The 19,239-nt window shown below is 48.2% G+C and overlaps 1 protein-coding gene across 6 annotated transcripts in view; it reads left to right on the forward strand.

Annotated features, from left to right (window-relative positions):
• The window catches only part of PIK3C2B (phosphatidylinositol-4-phosphate 3-kinase catalytic subunit type 2 beta), an 81,297-nt gene that overhangs the window by 7,504 nt on the left and 54,554 nt on the right, over positions 1–19,239 (forward strand). For 4 of the 6 annotated variants that reach the window (XM_053604241.1, XM_053604236.1, XM_053604239.1 and 1 more), the window contains exon 2: positions 17,887–18,907. In XM_053604241.1, coding sequence (XP_053460216.1) covers positions 17,975–18,907 — 933 coding nt within the window. In that variant the 5' untranslated portion in view covers positions 17,887–17,974. Of the gene's footprint in view, positions 1–5,914; positions 6,064–9,797; positions 9,819–17,886; positions 18,908–19,239 lie in introns of those variants that run through there. The other 2 variants (XM_053604237.1, XM_053604240.1) reach the window with 2 other exon arrangements.

Genomic DNA, 19,239 nt, shown 5'->3' on the forward strand with positions numbered 1-19,239 from the left:
AGACCCTATCTCTAAATTTAAAGAACAAAAAAGTCCCCTGGGTGACGCCTGTGGCTCAGTGAGTAGCGCACCAGCCTCATATACCGAGGGTGGCGTGTTCAAACCCGGCCCTGACCACTGCAACAAAAAAATATATATGGGCATTGTTGTGAGTGCCTGTAGTCCCAGCTACTCAGGAGGCTGAGGCAAAAGAATCGGCTAAGCCCAAGAGCTGGAGGTTGTTGTGAGCTGTGATGCCACAGCACTCTACCGAGGGCGATAAAGTGAGATTGTGTCTCTTTAAAAAAAAAAAGTCCCTATAATATTGGAATTTGTGTTATGAGAAATCTTAGTTCACTAAGAATACTTAATAAATAAGGTGCAGTGGCTCACGCCCATAATTCTAGCACTCTGGGAGGTGGAGGTAGTTCCAAAAGAGTAAGCTCAGGAATTTGAGACCAACCTGAGCAACAGCCAGATTCCATGTCCACTAAAAATAGAAGAACTAGCTGGGCATTGTGGTGGGCACCTAAAGTCTTAGCTACTTGGGAGGCTGAGGGAAGTGGATCACTTCAGCCTAAGAGTTTGAGGTTGCTGTGAGCTATGATACTGTGGCACTCTACCCCGGGTGACAGAATGAGACTCTGTCTTAAAACAAACAAACAAAAAAGAATAGTTTGGCTGGGCTCAGTGGCTCACTCCAGTTATCCCACCACTCAAGTAATCCCAACCGCTGGGAGACCGAGGCGGGTGGATTGCCTGAGCTCACAGGTTGGAGACCAGCCTGAGTCAGAGTGAGATCCCGTCTCTAAAAAAAATAGCCCAGCGTTATGATGGGCACCTGTGGTCCCAGCTGCTTGGGAGGCTGAAGGAAGAGAACCGCTTGAACCCAAGAGTTGGAGGTTGCTGTGAGCTGTGACACCACAGCACTCTCCTGAGGGTGACAAAGTGAGACTCTGTCTCAAAAAAAAAAAAAAGTTAATAAATAACTAATAGTTCTTAGTTCACTAAAAATAGTTCACTGGTAAGTAAATCAGTCTTTTTTATTTTATTGACAGGAATTCTATACTGGTAGATCAGGGAATTACTTGGAGTTATACTCTGACTGAATTCAAGGAGAGTTTAAGAATATCACTTTTATGATAGTCCTATAGGTAATACAAGGTGGAGACAAAATGTGAGTTAAATAATGGTTGGTTAATTATTCATTCAAGAAAACCTGGCCAATCGAGGTAGCTCACCCTGTAATGCTACCACTTGGGGGGCTGAGATGGCAGGATCTCCTGAGGCCAGGAGTTGGAGACCTGCCTGAGCAACATAGTGAGGCCCTGCCTCTACAAAAAATAGAAATATTAGCCTTAGCCAGTGTGGTGGCATGCACCTGTAGTCTCAGCTACTTAGGAGGCTCAAGTGGGTGGATTGGCTTGAGCTCAGGAGTTTGAGATTGCAGTGAGCTATGATGATGACACCACTGCACTCCAACCAGGGCAACAGAATGAGATCTCGTCAAAAAATAAAACAAAGCAAACAAGCAAATCAATGCCATCTAGAATGCCTATGTTCATTCATTCTTACATTCATTTATTAATCAAATGAGGGCAATGTAAGGTCAGCAGATGGGTAAGAGCATGGCCATGGAGCCAGTTTACTGGGGTCCAAAGTTTGGCTCCACCACTTAAAAGCTGCAGGACCTCGGGAAGGTTACTTAATTTATTGGTGCTTCAGTTTCCTTATATGTGAAGTTGGGGAAATAACAGTGGCAGAAAAAGAATTGTAAAAGTAAAGAGTTAATTAATGAACCACTTAGATTAATGCCCCATACATATAAACGATACGTTAGTAGCTAGGGGCTGTTAGAATTCTATTTTTTTTTGAGCCAGAGTCTCAAACTGTTGTCTTAATTAGAGTGCTGTAGCGTCTTAGCTCACAGCAACCTCAAACTCTTGGACTTAAACGATTCTCTTGCTTCACCCTCCTAAGGAGCTGGGACTACAGGCGCCCACCACAATGCCCGGCTATTGTTTTGGGTTGTAGTTGTCATTGTTGTTTGGCAGGCCTGGGCTGGATTTGAACCCATCAGCTCCTCTGCATGTGGCTGGCACCCTAGCTGCTGAGCTACAGGCGCTGAGCCATAGAATTCTTTTATTATTCCTCAATAGCAGGCTTGTGCTAAACCCTAGGGATACAACCTTGAATTCAATGTGGTCTCTAACCTTGAGGGAACCACAATGTCCCTCCCTAAAATGGGAGTTAAATGGATGAGCTTCTTCATGGAGTGGGCAGTCCTGTAAGCCAGTATGGGTCAATTGTGATATGCTGCCCGAATAGTTAGTACTGAAATAATCTTAGGCAGCATTTTATAGAAGTATAGAAAGTAGGAGCAGAGTGCTTAATATTTTGGAGGTCTATAAACTCTCAGAATCTGATAAATGCAATGGAGTATCTACCTGGAAAAACACATTACAATTTTGCAGTCCTTGTCCAGCCTCAGATTTTCTGTTTTTTTTTCTCTCTAGACTACGTCTCACTATGTTGCCCTCACTGTGTCGCCGTGGCATCACAGCTCACAGCAACCTCCAACTCCTGGGCTTCAGCGATTCTCTTGCCTCAGCCTCCCAAGTAGCTGGGACTACAGGCACCTGCCACAACGCCCAGCTATTTTTTTGTTGCATTTGTCATTGTTGTTTAGCTGGCCCAGGCCAGGTTCGAACCCACCAGCTTTGGTGTATGTGGCCCGTGCCAATAAGCACTGTGCTATGGGCACCGAGCCCACCTGGGAGTTGTTAACTCTTTTCTCCACAGGATTGGTAAGACCACTTGAAAAACACAGTATTTAACAGTTCTGTGCTGAGCACATACCTTGTGTAAACATTGTCTAACCATTGTCAGGAGACAATGATAAATAACAGGTAATCCATGTGAGTTAGGGGATTAGTGGAAAAGAGTGTTTTGTATGTAGTAAGGTGTTTGTAGATACATGTCGAAATGATAAACTAAGAATGTTACTTAAAAGAGGTGTTGGGGTTGGGTGCAGGGCTCATCCCTGTAATCCCAGCACTTTGGAAGACCAAAGAGGGAGGATCCCTCAAGGCCAGGAGTTTAAGACCAGCCCCAGCAACACAGCAAGACTCCCATCTTGGGCGGCACCTGTGGCTCAAAGGAGTAGGGCGCTGGCCCCATATGCCAGAGGTGGCGGGTTCAAGCCCAGCCAAAAACTGCAAAAAAAACCCAAAAAACAAAAAACTCCCATTTCTACAAAAAATTTAAAAATTAACCGGTCATGGTGGCGGGTCTGTAGTTCCAGCTACTGTCCTCCATCCTTGGGAATGAAGCTATACCCTATCTCAAAAAAAAAAAAAGTGTTAGTAACTGTATTTTTTATTTTATTTTACCTTTTTTTTTTTTTTTTTAGAGACAGTTTCACTTTGTTGGGGTAGAGTGCCGTGGCATCACACAGCTCACAGCAACCTCCAGCTCCTGGGCTTAGGCGATTCTCTTGCCTGAGCCTCCTGAGTAGCTGGGACTACAGGCGCCCGCCACAACACCAGCTATTTTTTGTTTGGCCGGGGCCAGGTTCTAACCTGCCACCCTCGGTATATGGGGCCGGTGCCCTACTCACTGAGCCACAGGCGCCGCCTATTTTACTTTTTTTTTTTTTTTGAGACAGAGTCTTACTTTGTTGCCCTTGGTAGAGTGCCCTGGCATCATAGCTCACAGAAACCTCAAACTCCTGGGCTCAAACGATTCACTTGCCTCAGCCTCCTGAGTAACTGGAATTACAGGCACCCACCACAATGCCCGGCTAAATTTAGAGATGGAGTCTTGCTCTTGCTCAGGCTGGTCTCATACCCATGAGCTCATGTAATCAATCCACCTGCCCCGGCCTCCCAGAGTGCTAGGATTACAGGCGAGCCACCATGCCCAGGGCTTTTTTTTTTTGAGACAGAGTCTAACTCTGTTGCCCCCAGTCTAGAGTACCATGGGGTATAGGCTAGTTGGCTAGCAGAGACCACAGCAAACTCAGACTCCTGGGATCAAGTGATCCTTTTGCCTCAGCCACCTGAGTAGCTGGGCTACAGGTGCCTACCACTACACCCAGCTAACTTTTCTATTTTTAGTAGAGATGGATTTGCTCTTGCTCAGACTGGTCTCGAACTCCTGAGCTCAAGCAATTCACCTGCCTCGGCCACCCAGAGTGCTAGGATTACAGGCGTGAGCCACTGTGCGGCCACACATTAAGTATTTTAGAGATGTTCAAAAGAGAGCAGTGAGCAAAGTCTCTAATATATGAGCAGACGTTTGTAGAAGGCAGGCCAGAGTATTCCATTGAAGGTTCTAGCATGAGTGGAAGTTTGTAGGAAAACTTGGCTCCCTGGAGAATGGTTAATTACTATTAGTATTTAGGAGAGCCTGCTGGGGCCAGGGGGACTGGGCTGAGGACTCAATGTGTAGATTCTTGAGTGAATATCTGATAAGCAGAGGCGAAACAAATGTTTCCATTGGAAGAATGAAGTCCAAGTGGCACTGTAGGAATGTTACCCTGGCAGTGGAGAGCAGATACTTTAGGGGTCAGCAGGGCAGACAGACTAGTTGGGTGGTTTTCTCAATCATTCAGGTGAGAGAAAGGAATACTCATTTTTTTGGTGCCCAATAAAATATTTGTTCAGGTAAGAGAAAGGAAAAATAAATTTTTGGTGGCAAATATGCACTCTGTATAGTTATTTCACTTTATGAAAGTAATCAAAAGCTTTAGAAAGGGGTGGCACCTTGGCTCAAGGAGTAGGGCGCTGGCCCCATATACCAGAGGTAGTGGGTTCAAACCCGGCCCCAGCCAAAATAATAATAATAATAATAAACAAATTAATTAAAAGAAAAAGGTAACATTAAAAAAAAAAAGCTTTAGAAAGGAGTGAACCAACTTAAGAGAATCACAACAGGAAGACTGCAGGATTTCCTTCCCTGTAATGTTTTAAAATCATGAGAGGCCAGGAGCAGTGGTTCATGCCTGTAATCCTAGCACTCTGGAAGGCTGAGGTGAGAGGATCGCTTAAAATAGAAAAAATCAGCTGAGCACTGTGGTGGACACCTGTAGTCCCAGCTACCAAGGAGGCCAAGGTAGGAGGATTGCTTGAGCCCAGGAGTTCAAGGTTGTGGTGACATATGATCATCATGCCAGTGAACTCTAGCCTGGGTAATGCTCCAGTCTAGGAAGGAACACTGGAGTGGGAATCCAAAGACCTGAACCCTCACCTCTGGTCCCACCTCTGCCACTGACCAGCTGTGTGACTTCATATAAGTCATCTCCCCCATCTGGTCATTGATTCCCTTACCTACAAAACTGGGGTATGGAGTTGTTTGTTTATTTGGGTTTTCTTTTTCTTTTTTGAGTAGCCTGGGAGAGTGAAGTGTTGTGGAGAGTGGGGGGACAGTATGGGAGTGTTTCAGAACAAGCACCAACATCACCTCGAACATTTGGTCGAATATGATATGCCTGGGTTTCCATGGCAGGATGGGAAAAATACAATGAATTTTGGGCTCGTGTAAGTTTCAGTTTAACTCTTGATTCTATCATTTACAAACTGTGCGACCTTGAGCAAATTAAACGCTTTCCTGTTTTCTAGTTTCATAGTCCATAAAATAAGGATAATAATATCCACATTTAAGGATTGTCGTGAGGATTAAATAAGACAATACCTGGCACAAAAACCAGAGGGGGAAAAATAGGTCCGTTTCCTTCTTTCTATTTATGTGATGCTTGTAATCATTTAGCTTCCCTCCCTTCTTTGCCTTGCTTCCCTTTCCCTTTCACCTAAACGAAGTGTAATACCCTCCCTCCTGTCATGATAGTGGCCTGTATTCTTTCTGACAGATCTTACGATGGCATTTACTAAAACTGAAAGGTATTTCAGTGTGGTTGCTATGCGAGGTTGGTTGCAGTAGGACTGTGTGTTCAGTTCAGTCAGTCTGGCTGCACTCATCCGGCCGCAAGCAAGATCAGCTAAGCCCTGGTGAGGATGTTCTGACTGGGAGACCTGGGGTGAGAGTCCCATGGACAAGGGTCCAAGAAGAAGGGGCTGGTTGAATGTGAGTGTACTACTATGCCAGGTGGTTCACCCTCTGCTGAGTGTCCCCTTTGCTGAGTGTAGACTTGGGCTCTTTTAAGGAGGCCTCAGTCTCCCTGGTGACCTATCTGTGGAAATTTGGAGTTAGGAGGTCAGAGAAAGGCATCAGAGCTTGTATAAGGGAAAACAAAACTAATGGATTCCTTGCTCTAGCCCTGCACTCAGCCAAAGTAGATTTTTTTTTGAGACAGAGTCTCACTTCACTGCCCTTGGTAGACTGCCGTGGCATCATAGCTCATAGCAACCTCAAACTCCTGTGTTGAAATGATCCTCTTGCCTCAGTTATTCTTTTTTTGTTTGTTTGTTTGTTTTAGCATAGATGGGGTCTCACCTTGCTCAGGCTGGTCTGAACTCCTGAGCTCAAGCAATCCGCCCTCCTTGGCCTCCCAGAGTGCTAGGCAAAGTCACTTTCTTCTTGAAAATCTTCATGGCCCCACCATGGGCAGAGATGCAAAACAGTTGTATTAATACCATCTAAGACAAAGATGTTCTTGTCCCCAGACTCCAGGGCTACCATTTCCGTTCCTGTGACACACACACAGCATCTGGGTGTTAAGGGGACACTGAGTGTGAAAGAAGAGAGGCGTGGTTGGAAAGGTTAACCAGGGAGGATTTCTGAGCATCTTGAATTGGGGTAGAAACAGAAGGAGAGAGAGATAGCAAGAGGAAGGGAGAGGTGCCCCCAGTGCTGGCTATGGCTTTGAGAACCTAAGACTCAGGTGTGAATGGGAAGTAAGGTATTGGGGAGTCCATACCAGGCTGCACATGCAGGTAAGCGAGACTGAGGGGAAACCGACATGTCTACAGAGTGACCAGGCTGGCATGGGGAGTCCCGGCAGGGCTCCTCTGTGGTCTGGCACCCTCATGGTGCCCCATCCCTGGTGTCTGGGTAGAGCCTTCCTGTGGTTGGGGATTCTAGGACACTGAGAGGTTATGTCAGAGAGTATCTCATTTCTCAGTTCTCTCCTAGGGCTCTTCACCCCAGTGGGGTTTCTCCTTTGACCTGGGTAAAATAGAATCCTTGGTCTCCCTGCTGGGTTCAGTGTCCTTGACTGACCCAAGTGCAGGATATCTTTTGGGCCTGGTACCAGAAGAGTGGAGGCTCCCAGCTTAGGAGCTGTGTGGCCACAGGGGAAGGCCTGATGGCCCCCTGGATCATGCTGGACTAAGAATAGCCACAGCCAGGGATTGGAGGGGTCAGTGCCTTAAAGGAACAGGCTTCCTGGTGGGCAGAGTGTGTGTGTGTGTGTGGGGGGGGGGGGCTGTTTTACACAGGAGCAAGTGACTCTGGACTCAGGAGCCGAGACGCGTGGGGGAACATGGAGAGGCTCAGCCTACAATAGAGATCTACCCTGCCTGCCTTATAATGCATCTTTCTTCCCAGAAAAAAATAGAAATCTCTTTGCCATTTCCTGGGCCTTGTGAGTTGGGCACTCCCTTCCTTGGACTGCTTTTTAAATGCAAATGTCCCTAGGAAGGACTAACACCTTGGTCTCTAACATGGCTGTAAATTAGTATCAGGTGTTTGGTGTTTTCATTTTTCTTTTTTCTGCACTGAAAGCTGGGTGCTGCTTTAGAGCCAGTGCCCTTTCCTCTTCCACCTGTCTGGGGATCCCAGGGACCTGGGCCTTGTGGCATTTGGGAAAAGGCCCACTTGGGTTCTTCTGTCTGAGGTTCCTTTCCTGACATTCTCTCCCTGGCTGCTCCCTGCTTGCTGGGCCTATCCCCAGCATTCTGGAATGTGGAGAAGGAAGACCTTGGGGAAGGGCCAGAGCTGTGCCCTTGTGTCTACTTTCCCTTTTCTTCCGGGTTCAACCTTCTTTTCTCAGATTTCTTTGCCAATGACATTAAGAATGTGACTTCATGGGGTCCAGGCCAGCTTCCTCTCCTCAGAGATCTGATGAGGGACTGAATGAGCTGGAAGGAGGTGTGTGTGTGCGTGGGGGGAGGGGGTGAGTGGGAGGTTATGGAGGGTGTGAGGTGTATATGGGGAGGTTGCCAGATATGGGATATATGCATGGGGTGGGGGAAGGTGTGAGGCATGTGTGTAATGTGGGGGGATGGTGTAGAAGTGTCTGGAGTTCGTGGGGGAAGGTGTGAGGGTGTTTGGGGGCAGGCACAGTTTGTGTGATTACTGTAGCTTTCCTGTCAGTCCCTAAGAATGACAGTATTCCTTCAGGGATTGTCCTGATTTGGGAGTTAGCATTCATTGAAGTTATGCTGCTCTATTATCAGGCCACATGTCTAGCTGGTTTAGGAAAGGCATGGTGGCAGAGGGACAGTGGGTGGAGCTTGTGGACAGTAGGGCGGAGCCTCCCTATCCAGAAGGAGGCAAAGGAGCTTGCCCCCAGCATAGTGTGGGGGCTGGTGGATGCCTTAGCTGGTTCCCATGGCTGGCTGGCTCGGCCTCTTTCTGCTTGACTTCCTTTGGCTGTCCTCAGAGCTGAGCAGGTGGCTGTCAGCTGCCGGCAGCCCACCACCCACACAGCTGGGCCTTACCCATCGGCTCCTGCACCCTCACTTACAGTCAGTGCCCCCACCCTTCCCGCAGATGCACCACTATGGGGGGGCTGCCGACCCTGCTTTCGCTTCTCTGTGTGTGTGTCCAGTACCTGGGGTCTTTCTGGTCCCAGAATTCTGGCACACCTATGCTGAGTGTATAACTGTGGAGGGGGAGACCACAGGGCTAGGGCCAAGATTATTTCTGAGTATCACCACCATGCTCAGGCCCCCCATATCGGGTCTGTGGCCCTTTCCCAACTCTGCAGCGGGAGACCCAGGGCAAAGCTGTTTACCCTTTGTGTTCCTCCCTTTCCTCAATCTGTGACAGAAAGGAGGAGCTTATCCTGACAAGAGAGGGACCCTTTCTTCCTGAGGGATGCCAGTGACACTAAAAATGTGACCTCTTGGGTCATGGTGGTTCTCTAAAGCACTTTGTGAGGCCCAGGCAGGAAGATCGTTTGAGGTGAAGAATTTGAGATCAGCCTGGACAACATAGCAAGACCTTTTCTCTACACAAAATAAAATATAGCTGGGCTTGGTGGCACAGTGTGTTGAGCTACTTAGGAGGTTGAGGTGGGAGGATTTCTCAGCCCAAAAGTCTGAGGCTGCAGTGAGAGCTATAGTTGAGTCACTGCACTGTAGCCTGGGCCACAGAATGAGATCCTGTCTCAAAAAAAAAAGTCTGAGAAAGGTGCTACCTGTTATAACTGAATGAACTGAAAGTACTTGATAAAAGCTTTCCCCCCCCGCAAAGATGTCCTCCTTCCAGAGGATGGTCTCACTGGAATCATTTGCTGCCCAGTGGATAGTCTGATGCCTTTACAGGTACCCTGACGTACGGCCCTGTCCCCTCTCCACGGAATTGAGTCCTCATCTGAAGTGCCCTCACCACTGCCTCCTTGCTCCTTGCAGACCTGATGGGTTAGCCCAGCCTCCCAGAGCAGGGAAGAGGCATTGCTGCCTCTCATCCCCTCCCTCCAGGGATCACTCTAGGCAGAACAGGGCCTTGCAGGTCTGTTCTGTCCTCACTTTGGTGCCCTGGCAGGGTGGGAACAGCTGTGACCTGTTTTATAGACGCTGCTTAATGGGCTGACTTCCTCCAGGGAGTTTGCCCCACCCACACAGGAATCCTGGAGAACTGGATTCCCAAGGGCATGAGACCAAGAAGCTGAACAGAGGCTGGAAGTGACAGAGGTGACAATCTGGGCCTTGCAGGTAGCAAACAGTGTGTTGAAGCAAAGCTGAGGAGAAGGGTGACAGGTGGGGGAGGCAAGGACTAAAGAGAGCTGCTGTGTCCCCATCTCCTGCTCTGCCCACTCTCTCCGTCCTCCCAGAGGAGCTTCCTTTATACTCCATGGGATCTGTAGTATCTGCAGAGCATCTGTCTCGGGGGTCTTAGATGTAGTCAATTGAAAATGTTGTGGTGGTTTTCTGATTTGTAATGGGCTGGTGTGTAAGCTGTATCTGGAGTTTCCTCCGGAGTCCCCTCAGTTGGAGGCTAAGGGTGGTAAGCAGTCATCTTGGGACCTCTCCTTTTCCTCACCATGATTCCTTCCCTCCACCTTTCTCTGGAAGGCTGGGGTAGTCCCTCGAAATTAGCGTGTTCCCTTAGACTGGCAGTGGTTCTCAACCTTCCTAATGCCGTAACCCTTTAATACAGTCGTCCAAAGGGGTCGTGACCCACAAGTTGAGAACCGCTGCCTTAGAGGGAACCTGGGGTCAACTGGTTGAGAAGGGTTGGTTCTTGGGGCCTCGGTGGTGAGGGAGGAGTGGGAGGAGAAAAGAGGAAGTATGGGCTCGGCACCTGTAGCACAGTGGTTATGGCACCAGCCACATACCCCGAGGCTGGCGGGTTCAAACCCCGCCCAGGCCAGCTAGACAACAACTGTGACAACTGCAATAAAAAATAGCTGGACTTTGTGGCGGGCACCTGTAGTCCCAGCTCCTTTGGAGGCTGAGGTAAGAGAATCTCTTAAGCCCAAGAGTTTCAGGTTGCTGTGAGCTGTGATGCTACGGCACTCTACCAAGTGTGACATAGTGAGACTATGTCTCAAAAAAAAAAGAAAGTAGGAAGTATGAATCAGACAGCGAGATGTGGCTGCGCTGGCTCGTGGGTTAGAAGTCCACATACTGCCAAGAGTTTTCTTCCTTGTTTGCCAAACGTTCCATTCGGTGGATTGCCAGCTCCTGGTCCTGGCCCTGATATCTAAATTGCCAGCTCTAGAGGAAGGAAAGTTTGTAGAGGAGCCACAGACTGCCTCACCTCTTCCATCCCTGTCTGTCCTCGTCCTCAGAGCCCAGAATCTGCGAGGATTCTGTGTGTGCATGTGAACAGAACCAACTGACCGAGTAGTTTCTCAGCTAGAATCAAAGACTCCAGGGCTCTGAGTTGAAGTCAGCAGTGCATGCAAACCCAACTCTAGCCATGTCCCTGTGGGCTCCTAGCACCTGTCCATTTGCTCATCAAGGACACAGAAAGACTCTTGTATCCACTTAGGCTTCAAATTAGTGTGGAGTCCAAGGTAAGCCCACAGAATAGAGAGATGGGTAGGAAGTCCTGGTAGGAAATGCCGAACCGTGTGATAATGCTTGTATTTGGCTGAGAAGATGCTAGGGAGGGGACACATGAGTGGGAAGAAAACACAAGCTATTGGTCTGTCACCTCACCTTTAGAACTGAATGAGAGCTACAGAGGGACCAGAACATAAGCCAGTTAAACGAAAGACCTTGTTGGTGCATGTGATTCAGTAATGGACATCAAAGAAGCTTATAGAGCTCTGTAAAACCCGTGGGTTTTAAATAAGGAGGCAGGGATCAGATGCACATCTGTTGGAGGCAGGGAGCTGGCCTACTTGACCTTCTTTCTATTTTTTTTTGAGACAGAGTCTCAAGCTGTCACCCTGGATAGAGTGCTATGGCATCACAGCTCACAGCAGCCTCAAACTCTTGGGCTTAAGCGATTCTCTTGCCTCAGCCTCCCAAGTAGCTGGGACCACAGGCACTCACCACAATGCCTGGCTATTTTTTTGTTGTTGTTACAGTTGTCACTGCTGTTTTTGGCTGACCCTGTCTGGGTTCGAACCTGGCAGCCTTGGTGTATGTGGCTGGCTCCCTACCCACTGAGCCACGGGCGCCACCGACCTTCTTTTTCTTGTTTGTTTATTTGTATCAGGCCCAGTTGAAACTTGCTATGTCTGGTTTGTAGGGCCGGCGCTCTAACTACTGAGCTAAAGTGCCCAAGTTGGCCTTCCTTTTTTTTTGTCGCCCTTGGTAGAGTGCCATGGCGTCATGGCTCACAGCAACTTCAAACTCTTGGGCTCAAATGATTCTCTTGTCTCAGCCTCCAGAGTAGCTGAAGTATAGGTGCCCACCCGAATGCCCAGCTTTTTTCAGAAATGGGGGTCTCACTCTGGCTCAGGCTGGTCTCGAACCTGTGAGCTCAGACAATCCACACGTCTCAGCCTCCCAGAGTAGTAGGATTATAGGCAGGAGCCACCATGCCCGGCTCAGCTTGGCTTTGATATACCTTCCTCATGGAGGAGTTGGATTCCTGGCTGGGCACGTTGGTGTTCCCTGATAGAGCTGGGCTGTAGCAGGGGCAAGTGGAGCTGGGCAGCAGGTGTGGAGTGAACTGTGGGACATGAGCTGCAAAGCCAACGGGATTTGGGGTATGGGTGAGTGCTGGGGGATGGACAGTTTCAGGGGTCCTCTCTGAAGAGAAAACTCTGGAAACCAAAGAGGTTTAGTCCTCATGGCCTCCAACCCCTTGCTTCTATCTGCCCTTAGGGGAGGGTCTCTTCCTAAGGCAGTCCTAGAACTGAGTTCTCTTCTCTTAGGAAAAACTGCTAAAAGTTAGATCGCCCAAGACTGGGGACTCCACCATTTTGTTTGAGAGCTCTTCATTTTCCCTGCTTAGTGAATATAGTCCAAGACATATGCAGTGCTTCCCCGCTTTATGCCCCAAGGGGGGTTCAATTATTTATGTATATAGCTATCATTTTTGCTGCCTTAGAAGCTCCCTGGAATTGTGCAATGGTCATCTAAAGGCTCCTAGTCTTTAGATACATGTACTATACTTGTAATTGGTACTCAACACCCACTGGGAAACAATTCTGTGATCCTGATGGAGGGAGGAGATTACCCAGACTTGTTTAGATTCTCCCAGTTCCAAGCAGGACCACTCTGATTGGTGCCCTCCCAAAAAGACAGCTGGAAGCCTCTCTACCCACTAGTATCAGCGCAATCCGTGCCCCCCTCCCCCCTTCTCTGGTCTGGGGACTAAATAGATTCAGCTCCACTGGAGGGGGTGCCCTCTCTTTTCTCTCCACTCTTTGACTCTGGACCATTGTGTCACTCTGCCTTGATCCCATCTCCTCCCCTGCCAGCCTCCAGCCATCTGTGGGCAGCTGTGTGGACTAAGTTTGGTGCCTGGTGCTGCTTAGACCCTGGCACCAACCTGCTTGGCCATAAGCATGCCCTCCTTCATCAGCTGACTGCCCCATGCTTTTTAGGGTCCCTTTACCCAGTTGCTTCTTGTCTTTCCTGAGAGTTCTGAAACCCTAGTTTGTGGGTTGAAACCCAGGGGCACATCAAATCACCCAAGGGGCTTTTGAAACATACTGAGCCCAGGGACTCACCCTACTGAATTAGAACCTCCAGGGGAGGGACCAGGAATTTGTGTGTTTGAAAAACTTCCCAGATGGCAATCTTGGTTATTCAACTGTGGACTGGATGTGAGGTAATATTAATGTGTCAATGTTAAATTTTGTGGATGTGTTAATAGCATTGTGTTTATGTAGGAGAATGTCCTTGTTCTTAGGAGATTCAGGCTGAAGTTTTTAGAAACAAAAACTTTCAAATGGTTAAGCAAAGACAGAGAGCGGGCAAATATGGGGAAATGTTAACAATTAGCGTATGTAGGGGATGAAAGGAAACTGACTTTAGTGGATCTTTCGGATGATTTCCATCTGCTCTCTAAGATAGGAAAACTGGGAGAGAATGCAGCCAGGGTTACCAAGTTGCACAACACCAAGAGGTGCAATTCACATGGTTTTCTTTGTTATTTTCAGGGGGTGTCATTCACAAAGAGTACCATGTGTGAGGTGTTCCCCGGAGTTGTGCAACACAGTAGTAGTGGCCCAAGCCATCTCCTCCTGGACAGGCTGCAGTCTGCCCTTCTTGTCTCGGGCGTACATGGCCATTTGCTTTTTCACAGAACCCCTAGTAGCAAGGACTAAGGGAATGGAGTAATTCTAATATGTCAACCTAGCAGAGGCTGAGTGAGGAGGGAGGAAGGAAACATGAGATCCTAATCCCTAAAATACTTTGTGCGTGTCTCCTACCCATGGAAAATGAAATTCGGGGCTTCAGTTCTTAGAGGAAGCCAGCTCGGTGTGTGTCAAGGCCATTGGAACTGGTTGCTCCCGTCTTTCTCCTGTCCTCTGGATTTCGCCCATGCCTGGGTGCTCTCTGAACTTTCATTTCACCTTGGGGGTGGCTCTCCTGGTCCTTCATGAATGCTGTTTGTCTTGTCTCGTCTCCTAACCATGATCTCTCAGCATCAGAGTAAGCTGACTGCTGAGCTTTTTAGAAGCAGCAGCTGCTAGTGTGGCCTGAGTGTGAGATTTCTCAGCGGGCTGGGCTTCCTTCCCTATGTGGCTGAGACAGTCTAGTGGTGTCCTGGCCCTCAGCCAGGGGGACAGTGGTTAGAAAGGGTAGCTAGTCTTTCCTCCATCTGAATTCCAGTATGGAAACAGCCTCAGGAACAGGGCCTGCTTGGATCATGCTCTGGCCTTTCCTTCTATTTCCTAAGCCTCAGAGTCCTCTGAGACATTAGACTTAGATCTGAATCAAAGAATCCCAGAGCTGGAAAGTACTTCGTGTGGTTTTCTTGTCCATTTGTGCACCTGCCTTACGGATGCCAAATCCAGCTTGGTTAGTTTTGAAACCAAGGCCTGCTTTAGAAGAACCCTAAGGAAGCACATCACCTGCATCCTGATCATCCATCCCCACGTCTAAAAATTCTCACTGCCAGAATTCTGCTTTCACCTTCTAGTTCAAGTACATATTTCTTTCTTTCTTTTTTTTTTTTTGTGGTTTTTTGGCTGAGGCTGGGTTTGAACCCACCACCTCCAGCATATGGGACTGGCGCCCTATCCCTTTGAGCCACAGGCGCCGCCCAAGTACATATTTCTTGTTAGAAATGAGGTGAATTGAAATGTGAGGAGTTTAGTGGAGGTGACAGTTCCATGAACATATAATTTTTGTTTTTGTTTTTTTATTGTGAGCCAGAGTCTCACTTTGCCGCCCTCAGTAGAGTGCTATGGCATCATAGCTCACAGCAACCTCAAACTCTTGGGCTCAAGTGATTCTCTTACCTCAGCCTCCCAGGTACTGGGACTATAGGTGTCCGTCACAATGCCTGGCTGTTTTTAGAGATAAGGTCTCCCTCTTGCTCAGGCTGGTTTCAAACTCCTGAGCTCTGGCAATCTACCTACCTCAACTTCCCGGTTTGCTAGGATTACAGGCATGAGCCACTGTGCCCAGCCAATGAACATGTAATTTTGAATAAAATAATTTTAAGACCATTTTTGAAATCTATACAGGTTGCCGTTGGGAGCTTATAAAAGGAATCCAATCTAGGGGTTCAAGGAAGACTCCCTGAAGAACATGCTGTCTGAGCAGACTCCCAGAAGGGCAAGTTAGAGTTGCACAGGCATGCCCAGTAGAAGGAAGAACTTGACCTAAATCATAGGGATATCAGATATATGGTGATAAATGGTTGAGGGAGAGGGGGAGAGCTATAAAGATCTTCTAGAGGGGGCCAGGCCTCATGCCTGTAATCCCAGCACTCTGGGAGGCTGAGGCGGGTGCATTGCCTGAGCTTACAAGTTTGAGACCAACCTGAGCCAGAGCAAGACCTGATCTCTAAAAATAGCAGGACATTGTGACCGATGCCTGTAGTCTCAGCTACTTGGGAGGCTGAGGCAAGAGAATCGTGTAAGCCAAGAGTTTGAGGTTGCTGTGAGCTGTGACGGCATGGCACTCTACCGAGGGCAACATAGTGAGACTCTGTCTAAACAACAACAACAACAACAAAAAAAAAAAAAAGAGAGAGAGAGATCTTAGAGGAATCAAAAAGAGAGGCTTTGCAAGGGCTTTAAGCAAGGAGTGAGGTGATCAGATTTATACTTTAGGAAGAGGCTTCAGGCTGCTGTGTAAAGAAAGCCTTGAAAAGGGAGAGCTTAGGCTTGGTGCTTATGGCTCAAGCAGCTAAGGCGCCAGCCACATACACCTGAGCTGGCGGGTTTGAATCCAGCCCAGACCCGACAAACAACAATGATGGCTGCAACCAAAAAATAGCCAGGCGTTGTGGCGGGTGCCTGTAGTCTCAGCTACTTGGGAGGCTGACACAAGAGAATCGCTTAAGTCCAAGAGTTGGAGGTTGTTGTGAGCTGTGATGCCACAGAGCACTCTACCCAGGGTGACAACTTGAGGCTCTATCTCAAAAAAAAAAAAAAAAAAGAAAAGAAAAAGGAGAGCTTAGTAAGAGAAAGAATTATTAGGAGGCCATTGTAACAACCCAGGTGAGAGAAGATTAAGGCTTGAGTTAGGGCAATTAGGATAGAAAGAAGAACTAGTTGGGTGGCGCCTGTGGCTCAGTGAGTAGGGCGCCGGCCCCATATGCCAAGGGTGGCGGGTTCAAACCCAGCCCCGGCCAAACTGCAACAAAAAAATAGCCAGGCGTTATGGCGGGCGCCTGTAGTCCTAGCTGCTCGGGAGGCTGAGGCAAGAGAATTGCGTAAGCCCAAGAGTTAGAGGTTGCTGTGAGTCGTGTGAAGTCATGGCACTCTACCCGAGGGCGGTACAGTGAGACTCTGTCTCTACAAAAAAAAAAAAAGAAAGAAGAACTAGTATTGGGAAGACTTATAGAGAAGTTGTCAGGTCTCGGCAATTGGATATGGGGTGAAAGCAAAGAGGTGTCTAGGATGATTGTAGGGTTTCTGTCTGGGAGGACTGGGTGGTGCCAATCACTGCCCTGGGGAACCAGGCAAGGAGCAGATTTTGTAGGGAGGAAAGAAGATGATTATTATTCTCCGGTCATTTGGATTTTGAGATATGAGTGGGCATGTACACTTAAAGGAGAGAGACAGATTTGGAATCATCCCCATATGAGTAGTATGAATAGGAAACAAGAATAGATGAAATTGCCTAAGCAGAAGGGTAGAGAGTTAGCAGTAGCTGAGAATGGAATCCTGAGCCAACACCAACGTCAGGGTGGACAAAGGAAAGGGAAGACAAAGAAGGAGATGGAAAACAAGGGGAAAAATAGCATCATGAAAGCCAGAGGTGAGAAGGCTTAAGGAGGAAGGGAATGGTTTACGGCAGTGGTTCTTTTCTTTTTTCTTTCTTTCTTTTTTTTTTTTTTTTTTACAGCAGCGGTTCTTAACCTGTGAGTCACAACCCACAGGAACTGTATTAAAGGGTCACAGCATTAGGAAGGTTGAGAACCACTGGTTTACAGGGTCAAACGCAGCCCAGCATTCAGACAGAAATGCCTGTGAGTTGAGCAGCCTGGGCCTTATTGCTGGGGCAGTTTTTAGCAGGATATGGGGGTGGGAGGGCATCCTGTGCAATCTGATTAACTATAAAGTATGTTTAACATGGTTCCATTTTGCTCTTCATTTATGGTTTTAGTAAGCTCATATTCTTTGTCTGGTGTCTTTTACTCAGCATAGCTATTTTGAGATTCATCCATGTTATTAAGTCTGTCAGTACTTCACTCATTTTCATTGCTGAGTAGTATTCAATTGTATAGACCTATAGCACTTAAAAAAAAAATCTGTTCATCTGTTGGTAGACGTTTGGGTTGTTCCTGGTTTTGGATAGTACAAAAAAGCTACTGTGGATAAATATTCATGCACACGTCTTTTCATGGACGTCATTTTACTTGGATGAGTAGGCGTGAGATGGTTAAGTCATATGCTAGGTGACTATCTCTTGAGTGATGAAGGTATCTCTCTCTCTCTCTCTGTCTCTCTCCTGGGGCGCAAAGGAGAGAGATGAGGAAAGGAGTTAGGGACCAGAGATGGAGACGTGTATAGATGACTGTGTGGGTAGGTGGATGTGTTATTAATAGAGAGATGGGTAAAGTGATCTTGATATCTCTGTTCCTTTCCATCTGTTGTAAGCACTGAAGAAACAGGCCCTGGCCCAGATTGTGTCACCTAAATCAGATTATTGATCTCTCTTGGTGACTGATATTTCTACCTCTCATTTCCAGGTGCCCAGACACCATGTCACAGCCCCCCAGACCTGACATTGGCAGGAAGTAGGAGACTTCCTTGTCTCCTCCATCCCCTATCCTCACCATGTCTTCGACTCAGGGTAATGGGGAACACTGGAAGTCCCTGGAGTCAGTGGGCATTAGCCGCAAAGAGCTGGCAATGGCTGAAGCCCTGCAGATGGAGTATGATGCTCTGTCCCGGCTCCGGCATGACAAGGAGGAGAGCAGAGCCAAGCAGAACACAGACCCCTCTCTCAGCAGCTGGGATGAGCCTGTCTTGGACTTCTACAGCAAGCCTACAGGCAGGCGGACCGATCTCAAGCTCTTACGTGGTCTCTCTGGCTCTGATCCTACCCTCAACTACAACTCGCTCTCTCCACAGGAAGGGCCGCCTAACCACTCTACCTCCCAGGGCTCCCAGCCTGGCCCAGATCCCTGGCCCAAAGCCTCCCTGTCTGGAGATTATCTCTACATTTTCGATGGCTCAGACGGGGGACTCTCTTTGTCCCCAGGACTAGGGGACATAGATGACTCTTGCAAGAAACTGTCCCCACCTCCTTTGCCTCCCCGAGTCTCTATCTGGGACACCCCTCCACTGCCTCCCAGAAAAGGCTCTCCTTCATCCTCTAAGATCTCTCAGCCTAATGACATTAACACTTTTTCTCTAGTTGAACAACCACCGGACAAATTACTAGGGCATAGGATCCTAGAAGAGGAAGAGTTGCCAGGAGGTGGGGGTCAAGGGTGCCTACTGGGATCTGTGGACTATGATGGTATCAATGATGCAATTACAAGGCTCAACTTGAAGTCAACCTACGATGCAGAGATGTTGCGGGATGCCACCAGGAGCTGGAAGGAGGGCCGAGGGCCCCTGGACTTTGGCAAGGATACCTCTGGAAAACCGGTGGCACGGAGCAAGACCATGCCACCTCAGGTGCCCCCCCGCACCTATGCCTCTCGCTGTGCCAACAGAAAGAATGGGACGCCTGGCAAGAACCGTCGGATTTCTGCGGCTCCGGTGAGGGCCTATTGTGTTCCTTCTGTCTTCCTTTCCCCATGTTGTTCAGAAACAAGAACTATTCCCTTTTCTTCTTTGCTGCTCCCAATCTAAACCTGCTAAGTCCTCACCCCATTAGTCTTCTTCTCCCCTTGACTTCTGCCATCAGGACTGTGGGTTCTGGTTGGGGCGAAGTCCATGGAAGCCTGGTTGTGGGGGACACCAGTAGCATTATGGCTGCTTTTCAGGGCCAAGTTTCATGCATCTTGGCTAAAATAGCCCTTCTAGGGGCAGGCATTTGGGAATCCTGGTTCCTAGCGTGTGTCTACTTCCTGATGAAAGGACTGAATTAG

Source organism: Nycticebus coucang, chromosome 10 (genome assembly GCF_027406575.1).
Source record: "Nycticebus coucang isolate mNycCou1 chromosome 10, mNycCou1.pri, whole genome shotgun sequence".
Classification (NCBI taxonomy): domain Eukaryota; kingdom Metazoa; phylum Chordata; class Mammalia; order Primates; family Lorisidae; genus Nycticebus; species Nycticebus coucang.